The following is a 12885-nucleotide window of genomic DNA, read 5'->3' as shown; positions in this document are numbered from 1 at the left end:
TTGTATCAGCCGAACAATTTCAAAGAACGAGATGGAGACCCTCTCAAAATCGGCCTAGTACCTGGAAGTGGTCTTGTACTCCAGACTAAATTGGCTGGAAAATACGACTGTTCGTCTAAAAAAGGTGGTACTGTACGCGTGCCAAAAGCTGGTCGGGGAACGCTGGGGGATGAAGTCATCCCTCTTTCACTGGCTTTTTAAAGCAGTTATGAGACCAGTATGGATGCCACGTCTGGTGGACCATTACGAACCATCAGAATCATATACATAAATTCACAGGATGAACAGAACGGATCTTATTTATATATGACTGGAGCAATGAAAACGACGCCCACTATGGCTCTGGAGATTCTAATGGGGAATTGCCCGCTTGATCTGCATATCACAAAGACAGCTGAAGTGATACTTATGAGGCTGAAGAGCCTGGACTCGCTTGGAAACGCGGCAGGCACACGGAACTTGTTGCTTCAGTTAGGCAACACCTAAGAACAGGCTATATGGCGATTCGGCATGAATATGAGGGCAGGCTGAAATTGATTATATGCGACTGGAAGGAAAGGCGCACACTTCTGATCTGAACATTTATAAAGATGGATCGAAAATGGATGAAGGTACGGGCAGTGGTATTAACTGCGAAGAGTTAGGAATCAGGGTGTAATATAAAATGGATAGCGCATGCAGCATCTTTCAGGCGGAGGTACTTGCTATTACCAAAGCTGCGAAGCTCCTGTTGATGAGGTCGATATTAGAAGGGATATCTGCTTATTCATCAACAGACAGGCAGCAATAAGGGCCTTGGATAATGAGAACATAACGTCGAAAATAGTCAGATGCATGCAGCATCTCTCAGGCATAGGTACTTGCTATTACCAAAGCTGCGGAGCTCCTATTGATGAGGCAGACAGCAATAAGGGCCAAGGATAATGAGAACATAACGTCGAAAATAGTCAACCGCTGTCGTAGAGAGCTTAGAGCTCTCACGGAACAGCATAATGTTACTCTGTGCTGCACACAAAAAAATTTCACAAACATTTTTCCAATTAAAATTTTAATTGAGTTTTAAAAAATATTCAATAAAAATTTAATTGATTCAACAAATTTTTTAATTGAAACAAAAATCAATCACAAAAATAATAGTATCAATTAATTTTTTAATTGGATCAATTAACTTTTTAATTGACCTTCAATTAATTTTTTAATTGATACTATCATTTCTGTGATTGAAGACATTTCAATTAAAAGTTAATTGAATCAACTAATTTCGTGATGGAATCAGAAAAAAATTTTTTGTGTGTGGGTACCACCTGGACACTTTAGAATAAGGGACAATGAGGAGGCGGATGTACTGGCTAAGGAAGGTGTTCGCCACAGGGATGACATGGCTAAGGACGTTCTTCCTCCGCTATGTTTTTATACTTATGGAGCCAATGTCAAGTACAATGATTTATGGAAATAACGATGGGAGTCGTATGCGGGTTGCGAGCAAATCAAACAAATATGGAACGACAAGAGTAGTAGAAACTCTGGATTTCTAATGACGACGCATAGAGATGATTTGAGACCGTTAATAGGCATCATACCAGTACACAACACACTGAAGAAACAATATACTGGGTTCATTTTCCTCTCAGGATATTACGGATGTGCGGGAATATAATCTGTAGGATATACATACTTGCTTTTATCAAAGTTTCTGGATGGAAAACCTAGAATCCCTGTCGAAAACGAAAATGATATGGATTGAAATTGCTTTGAGGAATCAGAATGGACCATCCTGGTCTAAGTGGAAACCAAATTCTCTTTATACGAATTCATTCCACATTTCATTTGTTGCATTTTTTTTACTTTATAAATGAATGAAACCCATCATTTGCAATATTTGTATTTTTTTTTAATTCCATACATTTACATTTTACTTTTACTTATCAAAGGCTTCTTATTGTTATGTAAGTATTGAACACCTTAAGGCTTAATACTTTTTTTTTCGCTGTACTCCCCCACTACTGTGAAATGGAACAGCATACTCAGTATTAATGTTATTGTATATTTACATTAGCGCAATTTTCATTGTTCATCTTTAAAGAAAAATAAAAAAAAGAGTTCAATTGACTACGGGAGTAATGAGGCGAGAGTACTTCTTTATTGCCTTTTGTACCGCCGACCGTCCCTCAAACGTTTTTTGTTTGATTTTATTTATTGGGCTCCCAGTAGCATTGGTGGATAACATATTTACATCAGAAAATATATTGGGGTTGTTCGTAGAAAAGTTACAGATTTCAGAATTCTAAAAATGTTTGTATTTAATTTTTAAAATTTTTTTTTATGTTGATAAATAGATTGTTCGCCTTTTGTAAGTCCAAGAAATGAAATTTCTAGGAGGAAAATATTAGCATTCTAGAATCCCCATAATTTTCTTATTTACCTTTCAAAATAAAAATACTTTCTGAAGTGACTTAGCCCGGAGGATTCAAATGATATAGCCCGGAACGGAATGTGGTAGGTATAGCACCCCGAGTAAAAATTGAGAGATCTAATATGATACAATTAGATATGAGTAGATCCGAAAAATGGTAAGATCTAATCATATCTAATTACTATGGAAGTAGATTTGCTCAAATCTCAATATTGGCCTAGATCTTATGTCTTGGATATAATTACATCTATCTCTATATATAGTTGGATCTGATGTTCGATATCGTCATATGTGGAATTATATATAATTGTATCTAATTCTATCTCATGATATCTGGGTAAATCCGCATAGATCTAAAGTGGCCAATTTTGACATCTAATCATATCTAATTAGATCCTCCAATTTTTACACGGGACATATTTATACCATCCTTAACCTTGAAATTAAATTGAATGTATTATTAAAACTTGATGCGCGAAATGTGAGTCTCAGTATGTGAGTCTCAGTATTTTATTTGAAAAAGATCCGATTAAAAAACATAATCCCAAAATATACTCAAATATTTTAAAAATATTAAAAATTTTAATATGAATCTATAAAAATACGTATAAAATGTTCCATTTTACTTAATTTTGGAAATATTCTCCTTCAATCCCATCGCATATGCAGTAAATTAATGAGTTGATTTCTATATACATTCATATCCCACCATGCCTTTGTTTATGCGTTTGATTCGCGATAAGCATGTGATGGCATGTGTAGATGGATTGCAGCATTGAAGTAAATTTTTCCAATGTAAACAAAACAATGATTCATTTAATGGATTGGTTTATTGGAGAGCTACTGCAATTGCTTATGTAAGGGAAAATAAATCCGTATATGAAAATTCGTTTCAGCGCCACCTATATGTGAAAAAATGAGTTATATACGAATAAATTTTTTTTTTTGCGATATAATCCTCCGTAGAAATTGGCATAAATTGGCCAAACGGGAAGAGATAGAAAAGAATTTTAACCAAAGATAAACTGAAACGACAGCTTTCGATTGGAATGAAAACCTTTTGCCAGAAATCTTCCGAATCGGAGTAATGTTGCATATACGAAACAGAGAGAAAAGTGACCACTGTGGCCAAATGGAAAAAGATGGGGTTCCAGATTTATATGTGAAAGATAGATCTTTTAGTGCTCTATCCGATGGTAAAAACGGATACAGCTAAATGTGTTTGGGAGTCTCAATATATGGCTTGGAAAAAAGTGGACGCACTGCTCCTGGAGAGAAAAGTGACCACTGTGGCCAAATGGAAAAAGATGGGGTTCCAGATTTATATGTGAAAGATAGATCTTTTAGTGCTCTATCCGATGGTAAAAACGGATACAGCTAAATGTGTTTGGGAGTCTCAATATATGGCTTGGAAAAAAGTGGACGCACTTCACCTCAAGAGAAAAGTGACCACTGTGGCCAAATGGAAAAAGATGGGGTTCCAGATTTATATGTGAAAGATAGATCTTTTAGTGCTCTATCCGATGGTAAAAACGGATAAAGCTAAATGTGTTTGGGAGTCTCAATATATGGCTTGGAAAAAAGTGGACGCACTGCTCCTGGAGAGAAAAGTGACCACTGTGGCCAAATGGAAAAAGATGGGGTTCCAGATTTATATGTGAAAGATAGATATTTTAGTGCTCTATCCGATGGTAAAAACGGATACAGCGAAATGTGTTTGGGAGTCTCAATATATGGCTTGGAAAAAAGTGGACGCACTTCACCTCAAGAGAAAAGTGACCACTGTGGCCAAATGGAAAAAGATGGGGTTCCAGATTTATATGTGAAAGATAGACCTTTTAGTGCTCTATCCGATGGTAAAAACGGATATTGCGAAATGTGTTTGGGAGTCTCAATATATGGCTTGGAAAAAAGTGGACGCACTTCACCTCAAGAGAAAAGTGACCACTGTGGCCAAATGGAAAAAGATGGGGTTCCAGATTTATATGTCAAAGATAGATCTTTTAGTGCTCTATCCGATGGTAAAAACGGATACAGCTAAATGTGTTTGGGAGTCTCAATATATGGCTTGGAAAAAAGTGGACGCACTTCACCTCAAGAGAAAAGTGACCACTGTGGCCAAATGGAAAAAGATGGGGTTCCAGATTTATATGTGAAAGATAGATCTTTTAGTGCTCTATCCGATGGTAAAAACGGATACAGCTAAATGTGTTTGGGAGTCTCAATATATGGCTTGGAAAAAAGTGGACGCACTGCTCCTGGAGAGAAAAGTGACCACTGTGGCCAAATGGAAAAAGATGGGGTTCCAGATTTATATGTGAAAGATAGATCTTTTAGTGCTCTATCCGATGGTAAAAACGGATACAGCTAAATGTGTTTGGGAGTCACAATATATGGCTTTGAATAACGGTTTATATGGGGGCTAATATATAATTATGATATGATACTGATATGGACTAATTTGTTCATGATGGTTGGGGACCACACACTAATTTCTCGTACTAAATTTTAACCGTATCTGAAATTTGGTGTTTCACAAGGCTGCGGAAATCAAATCTGGGCATCGGTTTATACAATGGCTATACCTAAATGTGGTCAGATATGGCCCATTTGCAATACCATCCGGCCTACATGAATAACAACTACTTACGCCAAGTTTCAAGTCGATAACTTGTTTTGTTCAGAAGTTAGTGTGATTTCACCATACGGAGATAGGTAGATCGACCGCACATTTCACGACGACCTAGAATATATAGACTTTATAGGGTCTGAAACCAATATTTCGATGTGTTAAAACCGGAATAACGAAGTAATGGCGAAAGGTATAAATACACAAATTATTTGAATTACTTGATTTCTTCGGAACTTGTTAATTAATATTCTATTTGAATTAAAAATTTTACTGATTTTGGTCGAAATATTCTAGACCTCGCTTTACGTGGCAGATACGTTAAGTTTTAAGTTTTTAATTGAGGAAATTATTTGTTTTTTGTTCCAATTTTAATTTATTTATAATTAATTGTCGGTTAGATGAATTAATATTCTTATAATCTTACAAAAATTTAAATTTTTCATAAATTTGCGATTTTAATTATAGTTTGATTTTTCTTTAGATTTGCGTCAAAATTTTATTAAAAAATATGTAGTACGCTGAAAAAAATATTTGCGATTTTAATTATAGTTTGACTTTCCTTTAGATTTACGTCAAAGTTTTATTAAAAAATGTGTAGTACACTTAAAAAAAATATTTACGTGATATTAAAGGTTACGCAACCTAAATTTTAGGATACGAAATTTACAAAATATTAAGGATAAATTTCTTTAAAATAATGAAATTTTAATTAAAAGTTTATAATATTAGCTTCAAAAATTTTTTCATTAAATTTAGGACACAAATTTTGTAAATTTGCGTCCCTCCGTTAAAGTCGCATGTCTTTGAACTAATGCAAATTTTCCTTAATGTAAAGAAACGAATTTTTTATTTGAAGATATTGTCCTTAAATTAACTGAAATATTGAAACTTTAGGTTTAAGGTAAAAACGCTTCAAATATAGGCTAAGACTTATTTTAAGTACGTGAGAACTTAAAATAACGTGAGTACTTTTATTAATAAACCGCGAAAAGAAAATGAAAATTTGATAAATGAGATTTCTTTATTTTAAAGAAACTGCATCTTTGGCTCGGAATCAATACCAAAATACTTAAGGGAAGGTCAAAATCTTTGGATCCAAGTAATCTTTTTTTGAGTGTATGTATGTTTATTTCCGAGAAAAATTTTGTTTATTGAATTAAAGTGTTAAAAAACATTCACTCATTTTGTTTACAATATTTTTGAATTTTATTAAAAAGTTAATTTTTTAAATGATTGCGTTTTCAATTTAAAATATTTTAGTGATATTTTTGTGAATGGAACCCCATCTTTTCTATTTTTCTCTATGAGCAGTGCGTCCACTTTTTTCCAAGCCAAACACATTTAGCTGTATCCGTTTTTACCATCGTATAGAGCACTAAAAGATCTATCTTTCACATATAAATCTGGAACCCCATCTTTTTCCATTTGGCCACAGTGGTCACTTTTCTCTCCAGGAGCAGTGCGTCCACTTTTTTCCAAGCCATATATTGAGACTCCCAAACACATTTAGCTGTATCCGTTTTTACCATCGGATAGAGCACTAAAAGATCTATCTTTCACATATAAATCTGGAACCCCATCTTTTTCCATTTGGCCACAGTGGTCACTTTTCTCTTGAGGTGAAGTGCGTCCACTTTTTTCCAAGCCATATATTGAGACTCCCAAACACATTTAGCTGTATCCGTTTTTACCATCGGATAGAGCACTAAAATATCTATCTTTCACATATAAATCTGGAACCCCATCTTTTTCCATTTGGCCACAGTGGTCACTTTTCTCTCCAGGAGCAGTGCGTCCACTTTTTTCCAAGCCATATATTGAGACTCCCAAACACATTTAGCTGTATCCGTTTTTACCATCGGATAGAGCACTAAAAGATCTATCTTTCACATATAAATCTGGAACCCCATCTTTTTCCATTTGGCCACAGTGGTCACTTTTCTCTCTGTTTCGTATATGCAACATTACTCCGATTCGGAAGATTTCTGGCAAAAGGTTTTCATTCCAATCGAAAGCTGTCGTAAAAAAAAAATTTTATTCGTATATAACTCATTTTTTCACATATAGGTGGCGCTGAAACGAATTTTCATATACGGATTTATTTTCCCTTACATCAATTGCTTGCTTATGAAGTTATTTGCAATTTTATTTGTATGTATTGTATTTAAGGCAAATTCTACATAAAATTTGCAGGAAATAATTTAAATAAATTGAAATATTTTTGTGATAATAAATTCTTATTTAAAATAGCCTACAAGAGCAAAGGAAAAAATAACAATCGAGTCAATGATCCAGCCTAATACAATTTGGTTAAGCAATTTATTTTCATAATTTTACCAAACCGATTTTTACCAGATCAAGATCCCACAACATTTTTCTGAATATAGTATGCAAAGACTCCAATAATCGAAAAATTATTGTTATTACCACACGGGAAATTGCTGAAAATTAAGCCACTAGTGGATTTATCACAGGACTGTTATCGATGCTCCACTTTATCGAAATTTTATATATATTATGATCTATATCCTGTTGATATTAAAACTGGTCCTGGGGTTGATAAATTTCTCATACGGTATTTAATTTAAGTGGATCTCCAGACCTTAAAAAAAAATTCACATCATAATTTCAATACAGATGTTTTCTCTAGAAAAAATTAATAAATTTTCCTTTTGTAAGAAAACACTATCTTCATTTTATCAATTTTTTGGCCGAATTTACAAAATTGATGGCGATTGTTTGGCCGAGCTCTACAGGTTAGTACCATATTATTCGAATTTTGCGTTAATTGAATCGATTTGTTTCATTGTTTTTTACTAATGGACACTTGCTCATCTAGAATAATTTTTTTTTTGTTTGATCATATTTCATATTCAGAAATTAAATATCTAGGAGGAGAAAATCACAAATTTCGACATCTGCTTTTTAGCGAGGTAAAAATGCCTAATACACCAGGGACATATGTAAAGTGTACAAACACAAAAAATTTTTTTTCTGATTCAATCACGAAATTAATTGATCCAAAAAAAAAAAAAATTTAATTGAAATGTCTTTAATCATAGAAAAATTAATTGACAGTCAATTAAAAAATTAATTGATACTATTAATTTGTGTGATTGATTTTTATTTCAATTAAAAAATTTGTTGATTCAATTAAATTTTTAATTGAATATTTTTTAAAACTCAATTAAGATTTTAGTTGGAAAAAATTTCCTGAAATTTTTTTCTGTGTACTTTATGGAAATGATTCGCGTGATGTTCGGAAATGGCTATTTTGACCTTGAAGATACATCTCGAAGGAGGCAACATGCAGAAGTGTATTTCTTTCAACAATTTTAACCCTTTAATGTTCAAGTCCATTTTTACTAACTAAAACGGGAAGCTTTTAGTGAATCTCGCTTTAACAAAACAAATTTTTCATAGTGTTAAAATTTTAAAACTCTCTAAAAATAAAATGTACTAGATTTTACCGATTACCTTGTTCTAATCTACTACCGCAGTTATGAGTTATGAGCAGTTTGTTTAAAAAAGAAAAACTCATCAGAGAAGGGTTAATCTCAAGTTCTCAATTTACGGAAAATACTACCAAACGTGATGGACTATATGGCGATTGAGCATGTTTATCACGATAGGCCGGAATATATTATACCAACAATGGAACAGTGGGAGGAAAGAAGACTACATTTCAGAACTCTGAATTTGGACTGGTATCTGCAGCGAACTTGGAATACGGAAGTCTTACACATTAGATAGCGATTGCAGTATATTACAGGTAGGAACTTCTGCAATCATAAAAGCTGCTGAGTCGCTGTTGATGAGGCCGCTTTTCAGAAGCGTTAACAGCTTCTCCATCGAAAGTTAAGCAACTATAAAGGTTTTTGGCAATGCAGACATGAGATCTAAGGTCGTCAGCCATTGTCGTAAAAAGCTTAGGCTTCTCACTGAACAGTATGTGAAATAATGAAGAAGCAGATGTGCTGGCTAAAGAGGAGGGCCCTCGTGAAACGAATAATGTCCTTTCCTCTGCTGTCTTCGTATCTTTACACGATTCATGTCAAATATGATGGACTATGGCGAGGACGTTGGGTCTATTCCGAAGTTTGTGAGCAAACCAAATTGATATCGATTGAAAATTACAGTAGGAATTGCAAAATTCTGATGACGCAGAACAGTCAGGAATTGCGGCATGTAATAGGCATTATAACTGAAAACAACACACTTGGGAAACATGCTAACATCACACACTTGGGAAACATAGCATTTATAGATGATGACATTTGTAGATGGTGTTTCGACCTGGAAGTTACGAAAGACTCGTACCACTTCTTGTCCCAGTGTCCAGCATTATTCTTTAGAAGAAACAACATACTGGACTGCTTTTTTCAGACTCTCACCGATCTGTGGAAGTGTAGATTACGGAAAATACTCTGTTTGAATGTTTTGGGCAACTTTAAGAAGGACTAATGTAAGTTTTTACGCGGCTTCAAATGAGACTACCTTAGGAAGAAGTTAAGAAAATTGCCAGAATTTTTGTCATCATCCACAAACTAACCTAGCTAATAGAAAAACAATTCATAAATAACCTTAAGTTAGTTACAGTGACAGCCCATTATTTTCTTACTTGAGTTATTCACTCCATTTTTGTTCTACAGGTGATGGACTTTTTTTCTTATCAATGAGTTGTGTCCTAATCTATATTTAGCTCAATGACAAGGACCTGCTTTTTTATGGCCAAGTACGAACGGTGCTTCACGTTATTGTGAGAACATTAGAAATGCCTCCAGCATCAGTGAGAGTTAATAATCCAACGCTGAAAAACGTTCTGGTGTTCAATCGAAACTTTGATTGAACCTAAGATCCTTTGTATGCATTGCGTGACACAGAATTAGGTTAGAAAGAGGATCCAAGTCTCCCTACCTGATTTCATATGACTTACAGCGTTCTACCTGATTTCATATGACCTACAGCGTTCTACATATCGTGTGTTCAAACGGACCCTTTGTTTTCATTGTATACTTATTTATTCCAGGAACTCGATGTCAACTATTTCCCCAATTTTTCCCACAAAACTCATAGTCATCGCAATTATATTGCTATGGATTTGAAAAGCGGACCAACGTTTCCCTTTTATTTTGACCATAGAATGTACATATCTCCAGGTTCCATTTGAATGATAATTAATATTCAGTTTAGTTGATTTAACCTTTAGCGGCAAATGGGTATATTTTTCGTTTGCTGGGACTATAATATGTTGGATGGGAAATGGAATCAAATGGAAAAGGAGAGCCTTTGTAGCTGGTGCTTTATTATTTTTTATAGCAATAAATAACAAATAACAAAAATGAATACAATAAATATTAGGAATTAATTTGAAAGTCCATTAATTTCACAAAGGAATGGATGCAAATACTCAGATTTACCAATTGTATTAATTACTTCCCATATACACCTATAGTAGATCACTGCTTGAATTTACATAAATAGATTAGTACTATTTTTTACTTATGTTACAAAGTTACACCTCTTAACATTTCCTATTCCCGCTTTGACTGTCACAGGAAATAGGTCTTCGCCTTGACCTACTTCAAACTATATAAATAGTCTTCGATTCCTATTCTTCTTCTTATCTATTAACGAATATAACAACAACATCAAACATACATCACAAATCTGCGTCATACATTCCTTTATTTTGATGACGATGATCCTTGAAAAGAGAGAACTGAGTAAAAATTACAGTGTGTTAATGCGGCGGCCACATACATGCGTCGGCCACATACATGTGAAGTAGCAGCAACTATGAAATATGACTCAAATTGTGAAGTGTGTAGAACGAAGAGAAACGAACCAAGTAAAAGGAGCAACAAAAAACACGTTACTGTAACGAAAAGGCATTTTGACAATTGTATGAGGAAAAAAAAAACAAAACTATAACGCAGCAAAACAGGAGAGATCCACAAAAGCAAATAACCGACAGAAAAAAAGCGCACACACTCACTCAAACATACGTGAATAAAAATCCATGGACAAACTTGTTCGTTGCAGCAAACAAACCGCGCCCTTGATAACAAAAATACGATACTTGGAACAGGGAATATCATTTTTTTAAAACATATGTATGTAATCTCACATAAAATTTATGAATATATATATACTTACACTTTTCGTTTCAGACATTTTATTTTTCTTTTTTAACTAGAAAATCTGCTTCTCCAGTAGTTTTTATTATCTCAAATTTTTTTATTCCTTCTTTCTTTTAAGAAATTGGTCGTCGTTAGATGGCTCCGGCAATAACGGGATATAATGCACTTCCAAGTATGTAAATAGGCTTCTTGACGTGTAGCTATTGTTCTTACAATTCGATTTAGATTCCAATGATGGTCACACAGACAACACAAAAGTCGAAAAGAAAACAAAACACATATACACACAACTACTGCAAGCAGTGCCCAAGAAACTGAACTCCAATATATTTAAAACAAAATAAATGCAATTAGCTGCTGCGCTCAACGATGACACACAAAATTTTTCTTTCTTCACTTTTCGTATAGCGTCGTTAAGTTATCACTCTTTTTCTTTGTTTCTTCCATAAATATTTCCAATTTCTGTCGTTTTATTTTTTCTCACCCTTCAACATTAAAAAAACAAACTTATTAAACAATGCCTCTAACTGGAAAAACAGTCTGTTTTGCATTTATTCACACCTTCACCACCACCGCGCGTAATAATTGCTACTCCTACAATTTATGGTTATTAAAAAACTGTGACCGGTATCCGATTTGTTGCTTGTCTCTCTCCCGTTTAAGTTCGAAAAAACAAATCTTCCGACAAAGGCATAGTGTTGGGAAAGTAAAGAGTATTTGATTACAAGTACTCGTTACTGACTATTTTTTTGAGTACTCGTTACAATTAAACGAGTACTCAATACCAAACCCAATAAACACAACCGCTTGAAAAATGCTAAAATTCAAATGTTTTTTAAACAATTAATTAATTTCAGGATTTAAATTAATTTTTGTAATCAAAAGACCGTTAGAATATAAATAAAATATCCCACGGGAATTTGGATGATGATGCGTAAATATCTGAAAGTTCCAACATGTGTCTCTATTCATCGAAAGAAAACATAAAACGACATCGTAAACAATAAGAATTTTCTTAATATAAAGAGAACCTTTTTAAAAACTAATTTATGAGACTTTTATTTATTCTAATTTCTTTCATTTTTCAAACAATAAAGGTTAACATGCCTCAAGAGACGGCATTCACTCACCGAGACATTTGAATCGAGTTCTTTAGGAATTAATTAGGAAGGAAAATGCCTGGCTTTTCATTTCCCAAAGGCGAATCGTATAGGAAAACCACAAAAAATAGATATCAGCACATGCACGCATCTTTTTAAGAATTCCATCATCGGCAAGACAATGGTAGGAAGAAACATTCAAAAGCCATGAAATGGCAAAAGACTATCATCCACAATCGTACTACTTGGGTTGTGGTAATACTTACCGATGGCAAGGTATCATAAAACTTCCTAACATCATCTTCTAAATTGCAAGTTATTCCATACATGGTATATATTAGACAAAAAAACAAGTAAGAAAAGTCTAGCGGGGCCGACTATATTATACCCTGCACCACTTTGTAGATCCACATTTTCGATACCATACACTGAAAAAACAGTGAACCCACCAGGAAGAAAACTTTCGGTTAATTTTAGAAAATTTTGAATATATGTAGACCATTTTAACTAAACAGTATTACAAACGTTGGCATCACGCCGATGTCATAAAAATTAGTAAATATTTTTCGAAAAATTCAAGAAAATTTATTACGACAT

At 33.9% G+C, this 12885-nt stretch overlaps 1 protein-coding gene across 2 annotated transcripts in view; it reads right to left on the bottom strand.

The window, feature by feature from the left end:
• Positions 1-11860, bottom strand: part of Septin1 (Septin 1) — a 58719-nt gene extending 46859 nt beyond the window's left edge. The window contains exons 1-2 of one of the 2 annotated variants that reach the window (XM_075298149.1): positions 11673-11860; positions 11205-11502 (exon numbers count right to left, since the gene is read on the bottom strand). In XM_075298149.1, the coding sequence (XP_075154264.1) occupies positions 11205-11222 (18 nt within the window). In that variant the 5' untranslated portion in view covers positions 11223-11502; positions 11673-11860. Of the gene's footprint in view, positions 1-11204 lie in introns of both variants that reach the window. The other variant, XM_075298147.1, reaches the window with a different exon arrangement.
• Between the last annotated feature and the right edge of the window lie 1025 nt (positions 11861-12885).

This window comes from Haematobia irritans, chromosome 3, assembly GCF_050003625.1.
Source record: "Haematobia irritans isolate KBUSLIRL chromosome 3, ASM5000362v1, whole genome shotgun sequence".
NCBI classification, from domain to species: Eukaryota; Metazoa; Arthropoda; class Insecta; order Diptera; family Muscidae; genus Haematobia; species Haematobia irritans.
Note: the sequence above shows the minus strand (reverse complement) of the source record. Positions and strands in the feature narration are given on the sequence as shown.